This window comes from Podarcis pityusensis, assembly GCF_964106645.2.
Source record: "Podarcis pityusensis genome assembly, chromosome: 4".
Lineage (NCBI taxonomy): Eukaryota > Metazoa > Chordata > Lepidosauria > Squamata > Lacertidae > Podarcis > Podarcis pityusensis.
Window position 1 is genome coordinate 26,085,204 of NC_138027.1, and position 27,230 is coordinate 26,112,433.

Genomic DNA, 27,230 nt, shown 5'->3' on the forward strand with positions numbered 1-27,230 from the left:
CCCTCCCCTGTTGCCGCACAATGTGGGTTGATCACAGTACATTTTGTACAAATGCGCAGGAAACCAGAAGCTGGGGTGTGGTGCTGTGTATAGATGTCCAGGTGGGACGCAGAGCCACAGTGTCCCCGTATCGATTTCACCAATGGACCAGTGGCCTTTCCCCACCAGGGGCTGGTGTGCATGTGTGCCTCCCCTTCAACAAAGGGGAGCAGGACGTATCCAGCTGCTCAGTCTTTTCTCCCCAGCGGCTGTCACTGTGCAGTGGCTGGTACTAAACCAGGAGCACTCAACACTCCTCCATTGGGGCCGGAGCCGGTCGTCCCTGGCTGCATGGAGGACACTGGGCTCATGGGTTCTGATCCACTGTGCACACCCCCTGGCTGAGACTGTTGCAACTTCTTCTTGTTGATCTTCCTCTCCTTTGCCCGCCTGTTCTGAAACCAGATTTTCACCTGGGGGAAGAGGAAGACAAAATAAGTTCCAGCAACTTAGTGCTATAGACCCATGAGAATGGCTCTCCCATTATACCACTTGAAGATGCTGGAGAACTGAACCTGGGAACTTCCGCACGCAAGGAAGATCCTCTACCCCAGAGCTATGGTCCTTCTGCATTACGTGTTTCCTCAATGTGTACTAAGAAGGTACTTTATGGATGGACTACAGCTAAGACTGCATTCCTGTACATGCTTACCTGTGAAGGAGGTCCACAAATACAGTGGGACTTACTTCAAGAAAAGATTCAGAGGATTGGGCTGATTGAGCAAAAAATCTTCCTATCCTGCAGAAAAGGACAGGGAGTGGAGAATGTGTAGAAAGAGGGTGGGCTCCTCATAAATTCCTGAGAATCTAAGCTCTCCTTTTCAAAGCAGAAAGATAACATGTTTTTCAGGGGGAAGGAGGGAGCAAACAAACTTGTATTGTCATGGGGATGGAACATAATTTCCATATTGTTAAGTTTGCATCTTCTTAGCAGAACTGATAGGATCCTGAATTATTAAATTAGGAGTATTTCTTTTTCTTCACACCAAAATGTAAAATTATAGTCGGGTGATACACTTCTGAGCCCCTTTAATTCAGTGGAAGGGTGTTAAAGAGTGCATTCGGACATACCTAAAACACTTTAGTGTCTGCACTCTGGAATCACACTCATCCTAGTTTGACGCCTACCACAGGCCTAATTAGGTTCCCCAGGCCAGGTCATTTTTGAGCTAGCCACACCCACATTTCTCAGGCATTAAGTCCAAGCAGGCTAAAGGAAGACTGGGCTCAGGAGAAACTGGTTCTGTAGTGTGGAAGAAGGAGCCAGTTACTCACAGAGCACACTGGCTGATGGGTGTGGTCCTACTCCCACCTTCTCCCAGAGCAGTTTTGCAACTTAAAAAAAAATAATAATTGAGGTTTACAGTCAATAAATATGTTTTCCAAAAAAGCACCCAGTGAACTTCTATTCACATAAATGAGGGGCACTTTTAAAAATATGAAATGACAGCACATGATCAGTCTGAAGCACAACAGAGGGGTAGACATGACGACTAACCCACTGTTAGAGGTTTTAGGCCAAGTGCTCCCAGTCTGATCAGGGGACCATCAGTAATCTGCAAACTTCATTCAGGTGGTCTGCAGCATGTCTGTGGATTTGTGGTTGAAGATAAGAGATAGCACACTATTTGCATTAAATGCTTAAACTGCTTTTAAACTGAATTTTAACTGCTTCTTTTATTTCTTATGTTGTATCACTTTTTCAATTCTGTGGAATAGCATTCCTGTTGAAATACGACAGATGCTCACTAGGTGCACATTCTGGAAATACGGTAATTAAAGACATTTTTGTTCTGAGGTACTTCTCAGCTGGATAAATGAGTCTTTACCATGAGTGTCCACTTATTAGGGTTTTAAGTCTTGTTTTAAATCTATTTGTTATTGTTGTGCCTTTAATTGTTATTAATTATATGTAAATCACCTTGAGATAATGGTTTAGAAGGCCAGTGGTAAATTAATCAAAATGGAGATAACAGTAACAACACTAATACTAAAGGCATAGATAAGAAATAAAAGAAGCAATAAAAAATACAATTAAAAATCATACAGCATCTAGCACAGGGCATTACAATTGCTACCACAGTTAGAAAAAACATTAAGTGGTCCACCAATACCCCCAATAATTTAAATTTTTTTTAAAGTAGTCAGTGAGTAAACATTAATTGTGGGGGGGGGATGATTGGGAGGCTCCATTCACTGGACTGAAAAGTGTACACACCCTTGTTTTTAGATACATATGTACATAAACTTAAGCATGTTCTTAATTTTCCATGGAAATCAAACAAAGTCAAGTCTAATTCACTTGGACTGAATTGTGCGCCATGTTTATAAACTAATGTGTGAGCCTCCAGAGTTAAAATTTCAAGCAAACCAGGGCAATATTATTTCTTTGACATGTTCTTCAACAACAGCTGTTGAAAAGCTAATAAAATATGATGACATTGTTACCAGGTGTTAAAATATAATATCAGAATTCCAAAATCTGTTGCAAGTCAATGCCTATATTTGGCGGGTATCAAAAGCAGAGAGTGTATGTTCAGCACAGGAAATTGCCTATGTCTCTAGATGACTTCATTCAATGTAAGGGAGGCCCGTGACACACCTCCTTCCCACTTCAAGAGTCAGCCCTGTAGAAAAGAGCCTTGTCATGTGAACACAGGGAGTTGCCTTATTCTGAGTCAGAATTTTGGTCTGGCTGGTTCAGTATTGTCTATATGTTCACCTTTCCCCATAGTGAGGAAGACCTAAGGTGCCCCAAAGTATGTTAGTTGTGGGATGTGATACATAAGTAGCAGTCAAGTACAACATTCCTTGTTTTCCTAGAGTGGACATGCGAGGGTATGTTTGGTCCAGCCAGTCGAAAACTTCCTGTTTCCTCCTGGTTGGGACATACTTCCTTTTGCATGTGACTAGAGGTAGGCATGACCTTACCTGTCCAGGTAACCAAAAGGACAAGGCATGCTGCCTCTCTCTCTCTTTGACTTCCTCCATTTGTTGGAGCAGCAGCTTTTTAGCTTGAGACACTGGAACTATCTTCATATGGGATAGCTCCACATGTAACTTTGTAACTAAGTCTGCCTTCAGAGATCCAACTGTGAACTGAATGAGTGAGTAAACTACTTTAACACACTTTGCTCAAGATTGTGGTATGTTTATTCTTTTAAGAGGGATTATAAGGGAACTTACCAGGAATCTAATACTGAGAGGCTTAAATAAGCCTGCAACCAACTATCTGCTGTGCTTTTAAAAGGGGAATGTAAAACTCTGCTAAATTATAGAACTTGCTAGTGCAAGTTAGGAAGGATATTAATAAACAACATATCCTCTCCTGCCTCCCTGAACATTCCCACATTAGTGACCGCAGTTCCAAGTATAAGATCTGTATTGTGCTATATGGTTACATTTTACATATATATATTTTCTGCTGGCATTACACATATAATATTTTTTATTTAATTTTTACAGAGGTTTCTGTCCTGTAAGGATTTGCTGACACTTTCTTAGGGCTACCAATGACTGTATTGATCTTCTTGTCAACCAAAGCATTTGGGATATAATAGCCTGTTGAAAGAAAAATGCTATGTATTCTTGTGTTTTGATGTTGTAAATAGCCCTGTGATCTTCAGATGAAGGGCAATATAGAAATTTAAGAAATAATAATGTTTATGGGTAATTTCATTCTTGTAGTTCTCTATTTTCAAATCAGACTAGAACAAGGCAGCCTTTCAGACAAGGGACTGTCCTCTCTAAATTAGGAGACATGTCAACACTACCTGCATAAGAAACATCCTTTATTCAATTATGGGGGATTATAATAAGCCTTCCATTTACATTTCTCATTACTCATTACCTTAGGAAGCTTACTAAGGGGACAGGATGAGGCATATCTATATTTAGGATTGGAAATTGTTTGGGCATGCTGAACATTAGTTTCAATTTAGAATGGTTTGCTCATGGGGACTATTTTTTCAAAGTGGTTAAGCTGGGTTTCCCTCACCCCATTTTAAGGGAATATATATTTGGAGTGGGAAACTAATGGCAAGCTCAAAACAGGAAGAGTGGGAATGGGAAATAAATCCCAGGTTTATATCCAAAATACATCCACAGTAGCAAACGGATATGGTACATTAGAGCTTAGCTGATTTCTTACGGCTTTCATGGCCAAACAGGGACTCTAGAAATCAATGCAGCCATCATCAAAACACCAGCCCTTATATAAGTGACAGAAGAAAAGAAAAGCCATTATGCACATGGGAACCTGACTCAGAACTAATGCATTTCCAGGAAACGCAAGGACACTTGGAACAGGGGTGGCACTCAGAAAAGTTAGAAACACAACTCTCTTGGACTTTGAGAACGAAGGTGTGTGACTTTTGTAATATCCGCAAAGACTGCAGTTAGGGAGGCTGCCTGGAAAGTCTCTTAAGGTGATCGGAATGGAATAAACAAACTCTCCCTCCTGAACATGTTGATATATACAAAGCAGCCTCATAACCCAATATGTGAACTGGATATATGAGCACACATGGAGTTGTCATTTCCGCCTTAAACCTAAAACACTGTCCAGGTGTGCCAAGATTCCATGGACACCAAAGGGATTTAAGCAAGTTCTCAGTGCTGCAGCTAGGTCATTTCAAACTCTGGACTTAAGGGTCAGAATGCCTCGTGAGAGTAGACAGAGCATACCTTCTCAGCACTGAGTAACCACAATAGATTCTCCACACTTCTGTAGGATCACAGGAAAAACATTCCACATCAGAGGTGCTTTCCCCATCTCCCATCTTGCATGAAATGGGAAATGAAATAGTAAAGGCAGTGAAATGGCCCTCATCGCTTTTAGATTGGCCATATTGTGTTGAAACTTTAATCCAATATTTCATATGTTTCTGGAGCCAAGCCCAGTGGCTTCCTTTGGTGAGCCAGTAGCCACTTGTTTCAAAGTAGTGCTGAAGATCTCTTAAAACTAGGGAAGGGGAACCTGTGTCCCTCCAGAGATTGATGCCTGGCCAACAGACAACACCAAGGATTATGTTCAAGAGATAGCGCCTAAAGCCAAAATTGTGTGTAGTCAAAACACATTAGATTCAAATGCAGGTGGGATTAGCAAACAGTTTTTTCCCCAGACACCCACCCCAATTTTAATGTTTTTTTGGAGTTTTTTGCCAAGTGCATAAAGCTGAATGTGCACAAGTTAAATGCATGTAAATTGTGAATAATCTGTGTATCACTATTTGAATGAAAAGCAAGTGCAATTCTCAAGCCATGGACTCCAGAAGGGGGGGTGGGGAACGACGACAAAGGGACTTGCCCTCATTGTGCATTTACCTACTATATTTATAAAGCCTCATTGCAATAAAGTATCAATACACTCTGGAGAAAGCCCAACCAGTGAAAATAGAATACTCAAAAGCAAAAGAAAAATGGTTAATACTGCTTAAAATTACAAACTATAATCTCTACACACACACACCCCTACCTCATTTTTATGTTTTGCCCAGAAATCATATCATCTAAGGAGAAAGTGATGATACCTCTGGGTTTTGTGTAGTGAGTGAGAGTAACACTGCATATAATATGCTGAAAGGAACTTTTATCTTGAATGACTTCTTAAATTCCATGGCCAACATCTGGCATTATAAATAGGTTATGGGCCAGTCAGGAACCTTGCTTGCAGTTTTGATTAAAGGCATCCAATTCTCTCTCTCTCTCTCTCTCTCTCTCTCTCTCTCTCTCTGTGTGTGTGTGTGTGTGTTTAATCACCTTGGCCTGATCAGGTCTATCAGATATTAGACCTTGGAACCTTTTCATACAAAAGTCTTCAGTGCAGCCCACAACACTCCCAACACACTCCGCATAAAATTGTGAAGCCACACAATGAGTGCTCGCATGGAATGAGTGCTCAGCCACATACCGTACCTGTTTTGGTGGTTGACTTTTGGGGTGACAGTGCTACGTTGCACAGCAAAGCAAGTCCATGCGTACATAACAACTTTTTTTTGTTATCATGCTGAATGTTTAAAGAACAAATAACCTGCCAGAACTAAAAGGGTAGTGATGCTTTAAAAAGGGGTGGGGGTGTAGATGACAATTAATTGGAGTGGATTGAATGGCTTGCCATCAAATTCATGGGGAGTTGACACTGTTCACGAAACATTGTGATGTGGTCTCTGCAGGGTGGTCTGCCGACCAAAATGTGACACCAGGACGCTTGCCCTAGATTGTGGCATTCTCTTGGAAATAGATACATTCAGGGAAATTACAACTGATCGAAGGAGCAGAAGTGTTGATTTGCTCAAATTCATTTCCTTTGACTTGAGCTGGTTGACTCTGGATTGAATCTATGTACAAACTACAGCACTGGAAGTGTAGTGAGTTGTTCAAACCCCCATTCAGCCATAAAACCCACTAGTCTCCACCAGTTACAACCTCATTGGGTCATTATGAGGATAAAAATGGGAGGTGGGAGAGCTTAGTACAAATGCTGTGAGCTCCTTGGAAGTGAGATGATATAGCCATGTAAATGAATGTCCCTCACTTCCACTGCCATAGAACTTAGCCTCATACCTACCTAACACTTTCAGCACAAGGACTTGAAAGGATGTTTTCAAAGGGGACACATAAACATGCCTTTTAACCCGCATTTCTAAATGCATGCATTTCTAAGTTCATGCAGATGAGAAAGCCATTTTGAAATCAAATGCATGCTTTAAATCAGAGGTGGGGAACCTGTGGTCCTCCAGCTGCTGAGGGACTGCAGCCCCATCAGCCCCAGTCAGCATGGTTAGTGGTAAGGGATGATGAGAACTAGGACCACCCCTGCCATTAGACAGAGTGAGGTAGCTGCCTCAGGCAGCAGATTTTAAGTGTCAGGAAAAGGAAGCAAATTCTTAAGTTTATTTACTACGATTTTGCTCTCCAAGAGGCACTTAAGGGATTTCTTTGCTTCAGATGCTAAAATAACTTAGCTGGCCTGGGGTATTGTATGGCTTCATCTTTTCTGGAGCAAGAAAAAACCCTGAGCTAGCCTTGATGGGAGTTGTATTACAAAAAATTCTGGAGGACTAAAAGTTCCCTGCTCCTGCACTGAATAGTGTTAGGGTTAGCATTACAGGAGGAAGGGGTATAAACAGCTGCAGTTTGTTGGAAGTTTTGTTCCTCTTCAATCAGGCCTTTAGCTGATTAATGTTCTATGGGCTTTTGAATGTGTTTGTGGGAGCGGGGTTTTTTGTTTTGTTTTGTTTTTGTTCTAACTATTTAGTTGTGCTTTTATCTTGTATTTTTATTTTGTAAACTGCCCTGAGATCTTTGGATAAAGATAGTAGTAGTAGTAGTAGTATTTTAGCAAAAAAGAAGTATAGCACAAAATATTTTTTTAAGATACATTTTAAAGTTAGATTTATATCTCCCATATGAAAGCGAAAGCTGTGGTTTACAATTCCCTGGAGCCAAGCAATTTCTCTCGTTCATTACAGAATCCAGCTTTGCCACTTAGCGTATACACAATAAGCAGCCATAGCCAGCTCCTGGCTTGCTGGCAAATATACCTATAGAATAATGCCTCTCTAGACAGAAAGGCCAGAGCTTAATGGGAGAGCACATCCTTTGCATGCAGGAGGTCACAGGTTCAATCCCTGACTGGAAAACACCCCTGTTCAAAATCCTGGAGAGCTGTTGCCAGTCCGTATCACCCTTAATGACCAGTGTCTGATTCAACAGACGGCAGTTTTCCAAAGACACCATGTGCAGGAAGTCCCATGCTTTGTTCCTGGAAGGACATTAGCTGACATACTTTAAAAAAAACATGAGGCTTTTAAGAGAGCAGGTGGCACAATGAGTCAGTGCATCTGGCTGTTAAACAGAAGGTTGGTGGTTCAAGCCCACCCAGGGATGGATTCCTGCATTGCAGAGGGTTGGACTAGATGACCCCTGGGGTCCCTTCCAACTTTACAGTTCTATGATTCATGGGAGGACCTTGGCCTGACTGCTTAATGGATTGTACTGATAGGTTTTTTTATGGACTGAAGCTAAAGCACCATGCCAAAGAGGATTTTCTGGGAGGCTGCAGGGGCCTTGGACATCTTACAGAGCAAAGAAATAGCCAAAGTCGCACCTGTCTCTCTGACAATCCCAGATTGGCTGCCAGTTCAGCTTTCCTCCGAATCGTGATGTAGCGGCTGTAGTGAAACTCCTTCTCCAGCTCCAGCCGCTGGTGATCTGTGTAGACCACGCGGTACTTGTCTTTCGTCCTGGTTTTCACTGAGGAGAGAGATGCATGTCCGTTAAAGGAAGTGCGATTACAGCACCATTTCTTTGGCGCATTCTTTGGACGGTATGTTTGGCTTTAGCAAGAAGCTAGCCCCTGTGAAAAATCCCCATTAGTCTCTAGCAACTGAGGCTTCTGTAGACAGTTGACCAAAGCAAAGCAAAACAAAACATTTCAAAACATCCCTGCTTGGCATGTTTATGCAGGAGGGCTTCCACTAACCCTGGGCCTTTACGTTTTCCAAAACTTAGCTGTTGCTTATTTCCACCCCATCCCCCAAACACAGCAGGTTAGAAGGGATCCCTCTTCTTCCTGCTAGTTTAAATTATAAGCCCTCAAACGTCTGGCTTCAAGAGGAAGTGATTTTCAAACAATGCACGCTTGTAAAAAGGAGGCAGCTGCTGGGTTTATGGCCCCCAAGCCAAACACACACAAAAACACAACCGTAAAGCAATGCATTGGGGGGGGGGTGCACCTTGATTTGTGCATCTGTATTATTATTTGGCACTCTGTAATTTGGCCTGTTATGACTTCTACAAACTTCTACTTACTTGGAATGGAGTCCCAAAACTTCAATAGAATTAATGGGTGGTATTGCACTCAGTGTTACTCAGGGTAGACCCATTAAAATTAATAGAACAAACTTAGTCATGTTCATTCTACTACTTTTGAGTAAAACCTAGTGGAGTGCCACTTCTCCAAGTAAATGTGTTTGGGAGAATAGCTCTCTGATATGCACAACCCAGATAAACAGGCACTTTAAACTTTAGTGGGAGGTATTTAATGCACATACTTCATTTTTCATTTTACTTTCAACATGCTTGAGTTTGGCTAGGTCTTGTCTCTGTGGTTCAATCCAGTGGGAGATTCTCCTGCACTCATAAACCCCCTTGAAATGAACTGAAGCTGCAGGCAAACATCGTTCATTTCATGTGTGCAGTCTCACTAGATCATTTACGAAGTATCAAAACAAGCCTAGGTACCGTGTGTTTTTTTGGTAAAGGCTTCTTAACAGTTTACCTTTGTCCCAAAACAGATCACTTAATATTGGAGATCAAAGTATCAGTCATTCAAATTGTGCTTAACTTATATCACAATAATAAACATTTTTAGAACCTGGGAATCAAGTCCCAACCATTTCATCACTTATACAAATATGTATAAACTCCGGCCTCCCCTTTCCCAGGTCTGATGCTCAACTCTCTGTTAAGCAGTGCTGTCTTAAGTCACAACCAAACTAAAGTCTGGCCATTTTAATTCCCATTTATTTCAGAGACATGGGTGGGAGAGTTAAATACATGTTTTGCCCTATTTCCAGTGAATTATATTTCATAGAATTGTAGAGTTGGAAGCGACCTTGAGGATCATCTGCAATGCAGGAATATACAGCTGCCCCGTATGGGGATTGAACCTGCGATCTTGGTGTTATCAGCACCACACTCTCACCAACTGAGCTACTTCATTGCCTTTTTACACAAACCACCACCAACAAATTGCGTGCAATTTATAAAATATATATAATTCATTACTTGGTCAAGAAGTAATGTGCTATACTGTTTATTTTTTCATTAAACTGCATATCTCACCTATCACATTTCCCCATAAACTATTCCTTCTTTAGACATGGGCTATCTACTAAGATAGGAGGATAAAGTTTTGTGGTATTGTGGGGGGAGTCACAGTTGAATTGGATATGGGGTAGTGGAGGAGGAGTGTACACCTCTAGTAATGGAAATTTTACACACATAAAATCTGCAGACACTCCAAGGAGGAAACATTTGGATTTCTCACACATCTGATATATGATGTGTTGTCCTTAGTTTGCAGGTGTATACATGGGTACAGAGGCGAAAGATGTAAACAATGGGGCCAAAGGTCATGACATGCAAGAGGCATAATAGTCTGCAACATTTCAGTGCAAAGATCAAGTGCCTATAAAGATAAGTACGTTCACAAAATGGTCATTTCCACAAACACACTACAGTACAATAAATCTATTCACATTTTAAGGAGCCACAAGACTGTTGTTGTTTTTCCTGGAAATGACTAGCATGACCACCCTTCTGGAAACGCTGTTGCCCTGCTCTCGGCTAGCCTTTGGGTAAGCAAAGGCTGTTTGTTTGTTTGTTTGTTTGTTTGTTTGTTTGTTTGTTTGTATTTAAACTGCAAGGCAGCTGCTTCCTGGAAAAGAAAGTAGCTGGCTGGTCCTTGAAGGCAAGACCTCTGAAACAGAATCCACAAATTAAAACTTCAGATACACGTACTTTGTTATCTATGAGCAGTCAAATACAAATCCCCATTAAATATGACTCTTTTTTGGCAGAGGCTGCCTTGCCATGGTTATCTGTGCCCTGGTAACCTTTAGATTAGACTGTGGCAGTTCAATGTAGGTGAGGCTGCCTTTGAAGGTTGTCCAGAAACGATAACTACCTGGAATCTTTATGGAATGCTTTCCCCATGAAGGCTTGCCAGGCACCCACTTTGTAACCTTTTTGGTGTTAGGCTAACAGAGCAATCCAAATCATATCTACACAGAGGTTAAGTCCCATTGAATTCAGTGAGGCTTACTCCCGGGTAAGCGGGGCTAGGATTGCAGCCTAAGACATAAATGCTTACCCAGACATTTGAATCTTATGTATGTTGTATTTTATATTTCATTGATTGTACACTACCCATCAGTTTCTTAGTAACATGAAGGGTGGTATAAGATTGTTAAGTGACGATTAGGAATATACCACACCAGTTCTTGAACAGCTGCACTGGACCCTAGTTCATTTGCAGGGCAGAATTCACAATGCTGGCATTGATGCTTCAAGCTACTCGTGACTTGGCACCAGGACCTTGAAGGACCTCCTGCCACCACACCAACCTGCCAATATGCGAAGGTCATGATCACGGAAGGGTGTTCTGCAGGTGCCTTCATCAGAGATGAAGTGAATGGAACCAGGAAATACAATCTTCTTGGTGGTGGTACTCCACCTTTGAAATCTCTCTCCAAGGAGAGCCTTTTTAAAATTTGGAATTAAGTCACAACAATTTCCTTCCAAGGCACCTATATTTGGTTCTGTGTGTGTGTGTGTGTGTGTGTGTGTGTGTTAAAAAAAAAAGCCCTGAGTTTGCATTGATTATAAATCACACTCTTTCCTGTTCTATTTTTATTATTATTTTATAGCTGTAATTATTTGTATTATGCTATTTTAATTTCATGTTGTTTAAACTGTGCCTTTTAAAAAAATAATTGAAAGGTGAGATCTGAGTTTATTAGTAATTATGAAGTGATTTATGTGGCTCCACAACAAGCACTCTTGCTTATCAATAAAAGTTCATGTAAAACAACTGACTTCTTTCCAAAAAACATGGAGGCATCAGTGCCATTCACAGCAAAAGGATTGAATTGAATTGATTTAAATATCCAGGCAGGCACTATCTGGCTGGGAGATCAGCTCTTTTCTCCTGCAGTTTCAAGGGATTGGAAAGCTTTGATTTAAACACTGCCAGTTGTAAATGAGATAAACCACAAGAAACAATATTCTATGATTCGATAAGGTGGGTTTTACTCAGAAGGCATTCAAAAGCCTGCTTGGGAAGGAAGCTTAATTTACACCAGTACAGTATTTCTTATTGCAAGTCATGTGCTGAGATGGCAATAGGAACGGGGCAATCCACAAAGTCAATTTTATGACGAATGTAGGAGCTCTACAGTGATTTAAGCCAGGGCTTTTTCAAGCAGAGCTATACACAAACACATTTGGGCCAGAGTAAGAAGGAGTGACTTCTACCTAATTTTCCATTTCCCCTCGTTTGAAGGTTTATTTATCTCGTTATAAAACGTAAATGCAAGAACTTGCCAATTCCAGTACTTTTCTACATTTTTTCTCGTCCTAAAAAAACCCTGACTGCCCCATTCCCTGGGGAATTTATTCCCAGGACAGCTGGCCAAACCAGGAGAATAAATTGCGCCATGACAATTTCAAATTCACTGCGCTTCCCAAATTCACTGCGATTCCCAGGCAGCCCTCCAGCGCGTCTGTTTGCGCCTGGCCTTTGGTCTTTTCTCCCGCTTCTCGTTTAACTGGTTCTCTTCTTAAACAGACCCCCACCCGCACCACAAATAAATAGAGAGATCTGAGCTTCTTCTGCCTGCCTGTAGGTGTTTAATGGCCGGCAGGCTGGCTTTGGTGAGGCTAAACAAAAACAAAAGGGGCAGAAAGGCGCGGCCCCTGCAGCCCCCAGACAAAAGCTTCCCCGCCATGAAGACAAGGGTGATCAGAGGGAGCTCCCTGGAGCCGCTCAATGGAGAACACGAGCGCCGACAATGCGCTACAAGGCGATCTTATCAAAGCGAGGAGCCTCCGGAACGCCCCCGAATCGCAGGCACAGGCGGGTTGCCTGGAACAAATGGGCGGCAGGCGCTTTCATTCTCCCCTCGCGCTCTGCGCGGCGCATTTGAATGGAGACAGGCAGGTCCCTTCCCCTCCCCACTGCGGGAAAGGAAGAAAGGGGTTCGGAAGAGGTTGGGCCCCTTGAATTCAAATGCATCTGGGGGTGGGAAGCAGGGAGGAGGCTCCTAATAAAACGCAGAAGACCTAGTCTTCCCAGTTTCAGCCAAATTGCCCCCTCCCTTTGAAAATAAAACAAAAAACACAGTAGATGAGGAGGGAAGGGGCGTGCAGAACAGAACAAAGGAGGCTATCTTCCACTGGGCCAAAAAAACCATTGTTGCATCTAGCTCAGTGCTGAGGACACTGGCTGGCAGCAGTTTCAGGCTCTTTCCCAGATGCTGGGGAGAGAAGCTAGAGCGTTCTGCAGGTCCAAGCTCTGCCTCTGGGAGTTTATAATATGACTCTTCTCCAATGCAGGGAGATGCCGAGCCGGGTGGATCAGGCCAATGGATCCATCAGCCTGTTTTCACAGCAGCCATGCAGGTTGGGCCACCTACACTTTCCCCGAATCTGAACAAAGTTGGAAAGGGAGAGAAACATATGGCAACCACTTTTCCCAAGCCAAAAAAATGATCTTCTTCTTTTGTCAAATTTTTAAAATTAATTTTCAATTACAAAAGTCCAATATATGCCATATTATATCAATACCAAATAGCATTCCAAATACCAATCAATTACACAGCCAATTATAAAATTTATGTGGCCTCTCACCTGCTGCACTTAAAGGTCTGATTCCCTTTAATTCTGCCTCCAGACTATTTTTCAAACCAAATACAATCCACTCTTGATAAAATGACATTCTTCTTTAAAACTTTTTAAAACCACAAGCCCATTCAGAGCTGGACTTCGCGTCAGGAAATCTGTTCTCCTAAAATGGCAGAAGCATTTCAAGGCAACCCTGAAAGGCACCCTATAAATATAGTTTGGGGTTTTGTTTTGTATTTATAAGCAATAATCATTTTTAAAGGGTCTGAGCACGTGCAATGCACATCTTCCACATTATTGATAACAGCAGCCTGAGCTATTGTGGTATCTCAAGTTTGATGGGTTTTTTTTAATAAGATGGAAGACCCAGATCCAAACCACAACTTTACAGAATTGTTGTCCAGGTTAAAATAATGCAACTATGTAACTACGTTGAGTAAAATCAATCAAGGACCAATTAAGGCTTTTAAGGGACTGAACCCCGGCACCTCAGTTCAAAACTGGAGCGCAAACCCAGCCACACTATTCCACGGATGAAGTCACTCATATCATATATCATCATATATCATATCATATATCATATCATATTATCATATATCAGCCTTCACCAACTTGGTGCCCTCCAGATTTTCTGGATTACAACTTCCATCAACCTGGGAGTCCAGAAGATCTGTGCAGCAACAGATTTATGAAGTCTGATACACAGTATATTCACACAAACGTCACTGCTTGCAGTGACTTTCCCCAGCGAATCCCAGGATCTCGCTAACTGAGAGAGAGATTCGGAAGACAAATGATTTAAGACAGAATGAACTGGTAGAATTGCCACTTTTTGTTTATTTGTTTGGGTTGCTGTTGTTTTTAACCCCAAGTCCTTATGCTTTTTTAACACCTGGTGAGTGACACCCCAAACATTTAAGAGACCAGCCGTTTCCCGCAACTGGGGGAAAACTTCGTCTGCTTGGGAGCAGGGCAAGAGCAGGGAAGGACAACAGCCTTTAAGAACTAGGTAGAGCTTAGAGTAGAGAAAATAATGGCCCTGATCCACTGGAAAGTTTCCCTGGATTGTGTCGGAATGAAGACATGTCAGTTAACCATTTGCAAATATTTTGTCAGACTCTCTAGACAGGAGAAAAATAATAGAAGCTTCTTTCTAACTGGACTGCTGTCTATGTATTTAAGTGATCTCTCTCTCTCTCTCTCTCTCTGGGATTTTTAAGGGTGATTGCCAATGTTAGTTATACTCAGAGTAGACCTATTGAAACCAAAAGACTTAAGTAAATGTAGTCCACCAATTTCACCCTAACAGTACAATCCATGTCTACTCAAATTAAGTCCTATTGCATTTGGTGGGGCTTACTCCCAGGTAAACCTGATAAAGGCTGCAGCCTGACGATTTTGCATTGCATTATGTAAAGGTGCATTTAAAGTGTTCAGTATTGTACTAACATTAATGTTATTAGTGTGACAGCACTCTCGCCTTTGGGGACTTCCTGCCTATTGACATCAGACAGGCGGCTTGACTGTACCTTTTTTCAGCGCCTGCTCAAAACATTTTTGTTTAGGCATCCAGGTTTGTTGAATTTTGACATGTCTTTTAATCTGGTTTTTAGTTTATTGCTAAAACATTGTATTTTTTTGAATGTTTTAAATAGCTGATTTCAACTGTTTCCTCGACTTACCATTTTTATTTTTGTAAACCACTTTGTAGTGGGGTTGTTTTGTGTTCTGGTTTTTACAATCAAAATGCATATACGTTTTAGGAAATAAAGAAATGATAGAGATTCTGTGATCACCACGTGGGAGCCACATAAATAATAACGCCTCCTAGAGAGGACTGCAGAAAATCAACCACCGGTTTGCTTGGGGTGAAGATATGGGATGGGCGGGAGAAAGATTTTCCCTGTTGATCTACTGCGGAGAATTTTGCAGTCCACCCAAGGGCCTGTTCCCACTCTCAGCTGCCACAGCCACCAACGTTCCCCCCCTTCCCCCACCCAGGAAAGAGAGAGAGAATGAGAGAGGAATGGCAGATTTCAATATTGACTGTGAAAGTTTCTGTTCCACCTCCCTCTCCTTTCTCTTCTTTTCCGGTGAGGGGCGGGCAGGGAAGGGGAAAGGGGGGGAACAATAGCAAGGAAGGTGTATATCAAAGCAAGATAGGTTTAAAGCCCCCTCCTCATGACAGATGAGGGTCTGCCAAAGAGAAGGGAGGAACAATATTAGCATCACAAGTAAGACGAAGCGGGAGCCTGCAGGACCCTCTGGCCCTCTGTGACCTTTTCCTAGGGCATTAGCATCCGAGGTTGCTTCTAAGGTTGCTCTCCTAAGGACACTCACTCAAGAGTAGGTCGCGCTGATCTCAGTGGGACTTTCTTCTTAATAAGGATGGTGAAGGGTGTGCTGTAGGATCAGCCTTCCCCAAGCTGGTGCCCTCCAGCTGTTTCGGCCTATCTAACTTTAGCTGAGATGGATGCTTTAGCTGAGATTGCAGGGGGTTGGACTAGATGATCCTTGGGGTCCCTTCCAGCTCTACTTTTCTATGATTCTAACTCCACTCAACCCCCAGCCCAGCATCTGCTTGTAGGGCCTCAGAATGGCAAAGGCCAGCACTAGATTTAGGGTGGTTCCTTTAGCCAAGAGAGCACAAAATACGTAATAAGAATAACCTATATTTAGATAGGTACCTACCATAGCTGTCAACATTTCCCTTTTTTTAAGGGAAATTCTCTTATTCCGAATAGGATTCCTCACCAGAAAAGGGAAAAGTTGACAGCTATGGTACCTACGGAGAAGATCCATGTAAAAAGCAGCTGTACCAAAAGGAATTATTGTGAAAATAAGAAATATTTAGGGTAGGTGTGACGAATTTTATCCTCACTCAAGGCACCATATTACCAGTCTGCTCTTGCAAAGGCTACTGTAGATGCAGGACCTCGTGCTACAGCCATGATTCCTATTTATTATTTCCAATCTACACTTTCATTAAAAGAATATCACGGTGGTATGGAACATATAGTAATGAAACCAGCAAAAAGCACCCACGAAACTTTAATAAATACCAACTGGTTAAGAGAACATTCATACTGCAAAGGCCCTTCTAAAACAATGTAGTTTTCAGAGCAGCTCTGAAAGAAGGGTGGAATGGTTTCTGGCAAACCTCTACTGGTGGGGAGTTCCACAGGCCCTGGCTCAATCTGTAGTGAAGGCCAACCCAACCTCAGAGGTACAGAGAGCCACCAGAAGTGTCCCATCTGAGCATCTCAGATGACTGAGGTGGAGCATAAGGAATCAGATGGTCCCTAAGGTCTGAGTTGTTTAGGGCCTTGTGAATTAACACTAGTACCTCGAATCTGTTTCCCATTCACCCCCATCACTTCTCTCTCTCTCTCTCTCATGGGGATAATAATGCAGGCATATAAAGTCAGCCAGTACTTATATGTGAGTGTTATTAGTCATTCCCACATTGCAAAAAGTGGGTTCATGGCAGAGCTGAGGTGTATGTTGACCAGGTCTCACTAATGTATTGGAATTCTGGTCTAACTAGTTGCACTCAAACACACTTGGGGGTGAGATATCTGTTTATGGCAGGATCCTGTGCATATCTACTCAGAAGAAAGCCCCATTGAGTTTGATGTAGGGTTGCAGTCTCCGTGCATTTCAAGGCATGGTCCAGTCAAAGAGGAGCAATTTCTTGGCTCTCATTGGGAGAGTCAAGCACACATAGGATCCTGTTTGGTTTCAGTGGGACTTGCTCACATGTAAGGTGTGTAAGGCTGCAACCAGAAGTTTGCAACAAACTAATAGAGGTAACCTATGGGAATTAAAATTAATGGTACGGGCAAGCACTTCCCTAGGTCTCAGAGGAGAAGGTGGGGACCTTTCAGATGTTGTTGGACCACAACTCCCATCAGCTCCAGCCAACATAGCCAACATCTAGTGGGCCACAGGTTCCACATCTCTAAATTAGGAGGTGCAAACAGTCAGATCCTAGATATGTTTACTCTGGAGTAAATACCAAGCAATACAACTTTCCAGGGTTTCAGAGAGGATTTTTTCTCTGAACCTTGGGACACTGAACCTGGAGGGGGGGTTGCATACCAAGGAGATGCTACTTCCCATTGTGTTCAAATGTGCTTACTCTGGAGTATGTACAGTCAGAGGCAATGGGAAGGCCACCAAGACACCCCCCCAGCGATGCAGAACAGGCTTTGGAAAGGAGGAGGAGATCATTCTTGAGGAAAGGAAGGAGAGGGATTGCATATCCCTGGGTGGATGGCCAAGCCCTGGTCGCTGCCCTACAGGGCTGCACGGAAGAGCTGCCCAGCCGCGGATCAACTCCTCTCTGCACGGATTATTAGCAGCCCAGCGGCGATGGGCATATAAAGGTATGCACTGCCCAGTGAGTCAGAAATCAATGCACAACCAACCGCGCGCACCGGCCAGTGATTTAAGGATGAAGCTCGGTATCAGCTGGACGACGGGAAAGGAATCTGCAGCAAGGCCAACGCGCGCGTCGCCGCGGAGGAGCGCAGGGGACACCCGTTGCCTCTTATTCTTCTCAATCCAGAAAAAGTGCTAGATCAAGCTGATCCCACGGGATCTTCAGATCAGCCTCTTGCGTACAAGAACGATGCCTTTGCCCTTCAGTTAAGAGGTTAGGAAGCCAAGCAGCCTCGCACAAACTGGATCGCACTTTCCTCTGGCAGGGAGCAGGGGAATCGATCTCTTCACTACAAGCTCATGTACATTTTATACCACGGGGCCCTCCCGATGCTGTTGGACTCCAGCTCCCATCAGCCCCAGCCAGCATGCCCAATGGTCAGAGATTATTAGACTTGTAGTGCAATAGTCAAAAGTTCGCCATCTCCACGCTGTGTCCTAAAACAGTTCTCACGAAACTTGGGTCTGGGCTGTACCGCTTCAGACTAGGGGGGCGGGTCCCCCATCGTGGCATGTTCATCCGTAGAAAACAAATCTCTGCCGGGAGAAAACTAGCAGTTCAGGAAGAAGGCTGGGCAAAAACTTCCCAGCATGCTACTCAAGGAATCTGTTTTTCATATGGGCGATTATTCCCTCATCCAAAATCTGAAGTGGGTACCACACAGCCCTTGCATCTCAGTGACAACTATAGACTGCTTCTGAATTCTTAGTCCAATGTGGATCCGGGTCATTCAGTGTGAGCCTGCGTCTTTGAAGCTGCAAATACCCTGATTTTTTTATTTTTATTTTTTTTAAAAAAGCAACCACCGGAAGTTCTCCTGCGCAAGCGTAGTTGAAAACGCAATGGGAGCAGCAGCGCAAAGCCTTGCCAAACTCGGATTCATTTTAACGCGTCTTGCTCAAGAGAACTTTCCAGTCGTTGAGGCTGGTTTCTTGCGCGTGTCTGCACTTCCCAGTATGTTTTGTCCTGAGACTGAACCTTCGCTAGAATTAGTGAGCTCATCAGAAGAACATTAGAAGCAAAAGGACCTACATTCGCACTGCAAGAACGTGGAGACTTCCAGGGCCTCTGGGATTATACAACCAGTTTCCATTAAAGCAAATCTTTCAGGGTCAAGGCAAAACAAGAAAGCATTAGGTTAAAATAAGAGGTTCAGTATCGTTCTGACAATCCGACCCTACATACATTTTATCTTTACGTGTGAATAATTCTACCCCTTTCTAAACTCTCAATATTTTATCCACGGGATCATGAATGGATGACTGTATCATGGACTTCAAAACACTGCTCATGGAAATTGTATAATTTACTAGCTCAGCCCTAGGATAGAAACCGGATCCTACAGGCATTACTCAAGAATAAACCCCGGGGATTTTCATGAAACTGCCTTCTGTTTCGGATTAGTAGAAGGATTAGGGTTTTAAAACCGATTCCAGTCCGGCTGAATTCCAAAACGTGTGCGTCAAGACGGCCTTAAATAATGCGCCTTACGCTTCAATTCTAAACTTAAATTCAACTGCAAGTAAGTTACATTACATGATTTTCAACCGCTCCTCTTGAGTGCTTTCACTGCGGGTTACCGCTTTCCCTTGTCGGTAACAATGTATATGCGAATTTAGTGGTTTTCTTTTAAATATTGACAATAAGGAACAAATGTTGTTTTTTTAAAAAATGAGTTGCATATTTGCACTTCAATACCACCACCATCACTACCCCCCCCCCAATTCGCAAATACACCAAAGTTTCCAAAGCAAGGCTCCCCCACTCTCTGCGGAGCCGCCAAGCGGGAAGTCCCAGAAAACTCCCTGCTTTCTACGGTCGCGCGTCCCCTGCGCAGGGCAGCAGCCGATGCGTCGCTCAGATCCCTGAACCACACACAGTCAGCAGGTCATCCGGCTTCAAATATCACTAGAGAAGCAACGTCAGCCGAGGCCTCTCCTGCTCCTGGGCTTTGATCCTTGCTCCCGGAAGGGTGTTCTCGGTTGTCTAATTAACGCCAGCAACTTGACGCGTAAAGAACAGAGGTCCACACATCGACCTCAGCCATCAGTGGCCGGCTATTGTTGTTACACACACACATGAGCTAGATTCTCCAGCAACAATCCCCCACGGAAATCCCCACGCCACCATTATGGTATAATCCGAAGCATATTCACTCTGGTTTAACTCCCACTGAATTCAATGGGACTTGCTTCCTATCCAGGCTGCTATCCTTCATAGACGTTGCCCACAGCGGGGACTTACTTCCGAGTGAACATGCCTGTGATTTGCGCTATTAAGTGTGTTTATTAGGACTGCAGCTTTTCAGGGGGTTCCCGAGCTTTTAATTTCTGCCTGGGTCATGCCTTCCGCGTTCATCCATGCCCGCCTACAGAACTGGAACACATTCAAGTCTCCGGGGCGCTGCGCCTCGCCATAGTATCCCTTCCTTACAAAAACCCAGCGACGAGAGAGGGGAGATAGCTACCTATTCTGCGAAGCTGGATGGAGACACCGGTCCGGGGACCACCGACAGCTAAAATCACAGATCTTCCCGCATCAAGTAATCCTGGCCTCGCCTACCCTACGATCAAAGTTACGGTAAGGAATGTCATTAGTACAATAGGCGGAGCGCGTGGAGCGCTCGAAAGAACCCTTACAGAAGCCAAATTATTTATATTAGCGACAAAGGAGCATAGGATCTGCCTTATTCAGAGTCAGACCATTGGTCGCATCTAGCTCAGTGCTGTCTACACTGACTGGCAGAGGCTCTTCAGGGTTTCAGACACGGGACATGCCGGGGATCGAACCCGGGACATTCTGCATGCAAAGCAGGTGATCTCCCACGGAGCTACGGCCCTTTTCCCGAAAGAAAACGTCGGTGGGAAACCCCCCTGCAGATTGGAAAGGCCTTAGGGGGACAGTTCCTGCCAGCCACAAATTTCAGCTCGGCGGTAGGGCTTGGATTTATATATGGGGCTTGACCTCGCCAGGTTGAGAAGCTCCATGAAAGGGAAAGTCCCATTAATTTGCAACGGGACGGATTTCCCAGGAAATGTGTGCGTGTGTCTCGTGTGTTTAGAATGGCAGTTTTAGTGCCCACATGCTTCAGTTTAACTGGCTCGGGCGATAAAGATGCCTGTCTCCAATCAGATCTGTAGTTTTGTACAGTCTGGAAACTCACCAGCCCAACAGGAATGAGTCCCGGAGGAAGTGGACCAGGCTGGAGAGAGTCTGAGAACCTTTCTGGTGACAGCCCGGTTCATCCAAGCTAAATAGTTTAAACGGCATTGGAGAAGCGCAGTTGCAGAGGAGATCATGAACGCGCAATTTCATTTGGAAGGAAGTGCCCTTGCTTCCCACAGGATTTACTTCCATGTAAATCCTGAGCTGGGATCCTGGCACAAATATAGGGCATATCAATTCAGACGGGGTGGATCTGAGATTCATGCTTCCCTGAAGGGCAAAACACTCGTTAGTTTTAAGAACTGCAGAGAGTCACGATGTCTCAGAGAAGCAGTTCAGTTTTGTGGATTGCAGTTTGTGGATTTGCAGCCTGTTACGTTTATTTGCCGCCGCCTTTTACACTCAGATCCGAACCAGAGAATGTGCTGGCTCGCTCTTTGTTCCTTTGCCCACCATTAATGAACTACCTCCCTCAATATTTAATGCACGAATCTGGCTCAATCCTGGCCTTGTCAACTCAGGAGTGAAGTCCCGCTGCTTTCACTGGGATTTACTCAGTGTAAGCAAGGCGTACAGCTTTTACCTCCGTGCAAGTGCCTTTTAAGGGGAGGCAGAGGTATAGTAAATTGACAGGGCGAGGTATTCCCAGCACGTAAAGCGCCACTGACGCCAGCGGACTTACTTCCGAGAAAGTTTATATGGAATCTGGAGTAGCGCGTGGCTTTCAAACTTAGCAGGAAATAATATTCGTTTTTAAACTGTCACGGCCTTAGGCTAGCACAGGAAGCCTATTGATTATGACATTCGTTTTAATGGTTCGGCTTTACGAGGGAACTGGATACTAAAAGCAAGCAGGCGCGCGCAGGACGGCCCAACCCTCCGGCCTCACAGCGCTGGCGATCGGCTCCACCATCCCTGCAAGGCACGCCAACCCTGGATCCAGTCCGAATATATGTATATTTCCAAAAGGAGGCTCCGTAGGATGGCTGTCTCGCTTCAGTCCGAGAGAGATCCTCACACCAGGCCGTCGGTCCCCGACCAAATACCCCTGCACCGGGCTCAATTTGCTCGAGGTGTGCGCGTCACCTTAACCCTTGAAACGAGCAAGACCAGCTGCGATCCTTTCCAGAGTCCTTGCTTTCTTAACTCTTCCATCTTTCCCCTCCCACGGCAACCGTTCCCCGGCGCTGGTGCAGAGTGCCGCTGCGTCGCCTGAGCCCCACTGAACAACTTCCGCCCGCTGCGCCTGTAGGTGATGAGGTGACCGGGCTTCCTCCAGGCCTGCGCCCCACAGCCCCTTCCTCCGGACACCCAACGAGCCGCCCCTCCCTGCCCCTTCTCCTTCCTTACCGGGTCCCCCTGCCGTGGGTTTCCTGATCCAGTCGCAGGGGTTCCGCCTCTGGCCGCCCGGAGAAAGGTGCTCGGCGCCGGGCGGCGAGTTGAGCGGCTGCATCAGCCCCCCGGAAGCGGGGACTCCGCAGGGGGGCGCCGGCGGCCCCTGCGCAGGGTGGTGGTGGTGCGGGTGTGGGTGGTAGTCCCCGACGGGGCTGTAGGCCAACCCTGCCGCGCCGGAGGGTCCGTGCACGGCGTTGGCGGCCGCCCCAGGGACGCCCCCCTGCCCGTAGCCGTTCCAGTCATCGCGCAAAGGCGCCCCGTAGGCGCCGGGCCAGGGCGATCCCGGGGACTGCGCGTTGTCCAGCCCGATCCCGGCGGGCACATGGTAGGCGCCGTAGTCCGAGTACTGCGGGGCGCCCACGAAGTTCTGCGCCGCCGCCAAGTTGAGCCCCCCGGCGTGGCGCACCGAGCCCGGGTACATGGAGGCGCCGTCTTTCTCCAACAGGTAACTCACGTACATGGTGGCCGGAGGCGAGGGGCTCTCCTCCACATACTGCTGCGAGGGCGCCGGCGATGGGCTCCTGGCCTCCCTTCCCTGGGGGGAGACCCGGTGCGTTGCGAGGATCGGCGCCCACCCCGTGGTCGAGGCGTCCTCCGTGTGGGCGCAGAGGAAGCGAGAGTGCAGCCGACGCGCGGTGGTCAGGGAGCCACCGGCTCCATCGGCCGGCCAGGCTCGCCGCGCTCGGGACGAGGCTCCGCGCTGTATGTTGACAAGGCGCTCTGAGCAATGGCCAGGCCAGGCCCAGCACCCAAGGCAGGTGACGTGGAGAGGGAGCGGGAGGGAGGGGAGAGAGGGAGGGAAGGAGGGAGGGAGGGAGGCACCCGGGTAATATAGCTGCTCCAAGCCCCCAAAGAAGATTTGCATTTAAAAAGATAAGGCAAGGGCAGCGACCTGATCACAGAGACATATTCGGGCCTTTATTGTTTAAGAGCTTCCTTCTCCCATTGCAACCTGGTGCACTTTAACCTCCAATCACAGGTTCAAAGAATGGGAATCCGAAGAACTTGCAAAAGGGAGAGCGGAGCGAAGGGGCGGGTGGGCGAAGGTGGAAGCGCACCGAAGGTCTGGAAAAAGAGCGCCTCCCAAGAATATAAATAAATGATGCGCCTCTCTTTGATGTGAGGTCTTGGAAAAGGCCTAAGAAGTTGGCAACGCTGAGAAGTGCCTTCCAAAGGAAGAAAACAGAGGATCTGTGTTGGCCAAAACAGAGAGAGGTTTCCAGGCCCAGTTACGCAGATTTCAGCCTCGTCTAAAGGGAGAAAGTTTAAGCCTAGGAAGTGGGGACGTTAGGCTAGAAGACGGATTGGCCAGACTCTCTTCATAGGTTCGAAACTACTTTTCCCCCCTTTTAAGTGCTCCCTTAACATTTTAAAGCCCGTTTACTCATTAATAACCAATTGCCAGGCTAATCCCGGATAAGGAGGCGGCAGGCACAAAACGCCAACGCGTCGCACGACCCCAAAAGAGAATTCAGAATGTCAAGGGGATTATCTTAATTTCTTTAGGGTTTTGTCGTGTGGCAAGAAAGCCCCCGATTCCCTTATCAAGGTGCGGACCTGAACACATTTAGGAAAGTCCCGGGTTACACTCACGGAAGAAAAACACACACATTGAGGCTCCTTACAGACTATACATTTTTATTCATTTCATTTTATTTGTTGCTTAAAAGTTACCGAGGGCTGGTCCTATATATTTTTCCTGGTACAATGCTATTGAGATTATATTTGACCAGTCCCTTCCATAGGCTTCCCGCCTCTCTGAACCTGCCCATTACTGAGGATGTGAAAAGACTGGCTTTTATTTATATATATTTTAAAGCATCCGAATCCAAGGCAAATTTTTAAAGAAGATCAATTGAGTCTCGAGCCAGCTAGATCAAATGGACGAAAAGAAAAGAAAGAGGAAGAGAATCGATGTTCTTGGGGCGAAAAGGTAGGAGAGTCAATGGCTAGTCAATTTCATACCATTTAAAACCCAAAGCTTTTTACTTTTAAACTAGGCTGATCTGACTGTATATATTTCAGTACTATTCTATGGAGAGATGGATCTGTTGTTGCTGCTGCTGCTGCTGTTGTTTTACAGAAGAAGTCCCAAAGAATATAATTCTAACAAAGGTCAGTCTGTCAATATACAATGAAACCCGAGCGGAAACTGACCTTCTCAAGACACCGGAGAAGGAAAAAGACGAACTTTAAGTCCATCAATTTGCACACATGGAGGGGGAGGGAATGAAGAACGGAGGGTGGTACTTTCAATCTTCCCAATAAGAGAGAGAAAAATGTGGGTCGTTGCGGCTCTGGCCTGATTTATTTTGTTAACCCCATGAACTGATCCGGTTTCGGGCACCTTCTAAGCCCGATCCAGATCGCAGAGCCTCTGCGGTGTAGATAGGGCCAGGCCACTTTGATATGAGCATTCTGCCGCGCGTCGCGGCGCAGACACAAGTCGCCCTTTGAAGATGCGGCAGGCGGCCCCCGCTTCCCCCGGCTCCCCCTCTAAATCCCAGCAGATTCACTCATTGTTTTTATGTTTTAACTTTTCACCTTGAGCCGGGGACAATGCGGGGAGGCGCAGGGTATATTTGCATCCCTTTAATTCACACAGCAGCCAAATCTTTTGCTCAAACTGCCGGCGGTGGTGGAAACTTTCCTCCGTTCCCATCGCGGGCCGGCGGTCAGGAGCGCCAGCCCCTTCGTCTCCTCCTCGACCCCGGCTAGAACAATCGTCTGCGGGGAACCAGCCGCAGCTGAGATCGCGGGGGTGAAGTCGCCTTAGGGGCAGGGAGGCGGCGAAAGCTGTGCAAAGGGCAGAATCCGGCCAAACCAAAGAAGAAGGGGAAAAAAGGAGGTGTGGTATGCATGCTTGCTTAGAAGTGAGCCTCGCTGTAACTACAGGATCGCGCTGTTCCTGCGCCGCCAGCTTTCGTAGGCTCTCGGCCTCCAAAGCGTATGTCACAAAATAAAGCTAATGCAACTCGATCCTATATGATGCGTGTGTTTATTGGGAATTCCCACGGTGATGATTGACGCCCGGGTGCATAGGATAGCAGCCTTGCAGCGCAACCTCACGCGTGTTTGCTCGGAAATAAGTTTGCGCACCAAGCTAATTCCCAGGTAGCGAGGTAAAGGATTGCGGCAAATAATCAAGTATCCGCAGTAATAAGTAGACATAGGATCGCGCGGTCAGTCTGGTAACGCTTTGTATAGATACAGATGCACTCACATATTACACACCCAAACACACACAATTACTATTACTATTTATTAAATTTGCGTACCGCCTTTCATCTGTAGATCTCAGGGCAGTTTACAAGATAAAAGCACAAAATACATAATAAAAACAAGAACAAAACAAACCAAGAACACCCCCCACCCCCCACACCATTAAGTTTAGTGGGGAAACGGGACTAACACTGGTGGCACATCCAGACAAAGTTAATCCAAATTAAAGTCTTGAGCCTCGGTGCATGTTTCCAATCGACATTATTTATTAGCAGCAGTAACGCAGCACCATCGACCCAGCTTCATTCACGTTTAAGTCGCACCTCAATGGGCAGAGATGAGCCCAGATATGCCACCTGGGAAATAAGTAGAATATTTCTGAGTGGGGAGCCACGTGCTGCAGAATCGCAACATTTCTTATTGATCGCTTGTAGTTCTTATAATAGCAGTTTTATTGTGTGTGTTTTTCATGGCGTAGTGAACTGCTCTGAGCTCCGTGCTCCGGCAGAAAGGCAGCTGCTGAAACCTTTAAATCATAAATAAATAATATTGGATGAATAATTTGGAGATGCAGGGCCACACACACGCCTTTCGCTTCTCTCTGCACTCCAAGTAGGTGCATGATATACGCGCGCACCAAGTGTTGTAACCCGCCTTGGGGCTTTGTGACTAAGGACAGAATTGTAAGTTTCAGAAATGAAATAAAAGAGCCCCGTTGATTTGAACGGGGCTTCCTTGAAAGCCAGCAACGTGCAGGGCCGTGTTTGTACGCTTAAGACCCCCAGCCAAACCATTAAGATTTTAAAAGCTATATTTAAAAAAACTGTGTATGCTCATACTGTATACAGCTACCGATCATTATAGCTGCCTATCTACACGCGCTGCGCTATCACGCGATCAACTTTACTAACCTCTCAACTGTCTCTCTTTCCTCCGATTCATCAAATGCAGCTAACCAGCTGAAACAAATGCTCAGTTCAATTTCAAAACAAACAAACAAACGAATATTGAATGAAGATAATAGAAGGCCACAGTCTCCTCTCCTTATTCTAGACCACCTCCATTGATTTTTTTGCAGAGCTGCTGCCGAATAAATGAATGGAGAGTTGCAAATAGATTTCCTGAATGAAGAGCGCAAACAAGACATTTAATTCATTGGAGGGATCAAGAGGTGTGAATAAATGGCCCGATATTCTCGTGATGGCAGCTAGAACCTCCGAGGAACTCTGGATTTGAATTTCCATTTGTAAAGCGATTTGTTACTTGATGCTCCTCACTTAAGTCTCGGTTCGTGTTTATCTGCCTGAGGTACAGAGAAAAGTCCATCTTGCTTGGCAGAAGGTCCCAGGTTCATTCTCCGACGTCTCCAGGTACGGCTGCAAAGGATTTCATGCTGAAACCTTGGAGAGCTGCTGCCAGCTGATGTGGGCAATTCTGGGCTAAATGGACCCATGGTCTGACTTTATAAGGCAAATTCTCTTGTTCATCGAAGTGACTGCAGCAGCTGGGATGAGCTAACAAGATTTCAAGGAAGGAAAGTCCAATCCACATTTAT

The 27,230-nt window shown here is 45.2% G+C and overlaps 1 protein-coding gene across 1 annotated transcript; it reads right to left on the bottom strand.

Moving 5' to 3' along the window:
- Positions 1–247: 247 nt before the first annotated feature.
- On the bottom strand, positions 248–23,158 carry CDX2 (caudal type homeobox 2). Its single transcript, XM_081004206.1, has 3 exons — positions 22,409–23,158; positions 8,150–8,295; positions 248–452 (listed from the first exon to the last, which is right to left on the bottom strand). Exons 1-3 carry the CDS (start codon positions 22,911–22,913, stop codon positions 252–254), a joined length of 852 nt encoding a protein of 283 aa, XP_080860332.1. The 5' UTR covers positions 22,914–23,158; the 3' UTR covers positions 248–251.
- Positions 23,159–27,230: the final 4,072 nt, after the last annotated feature.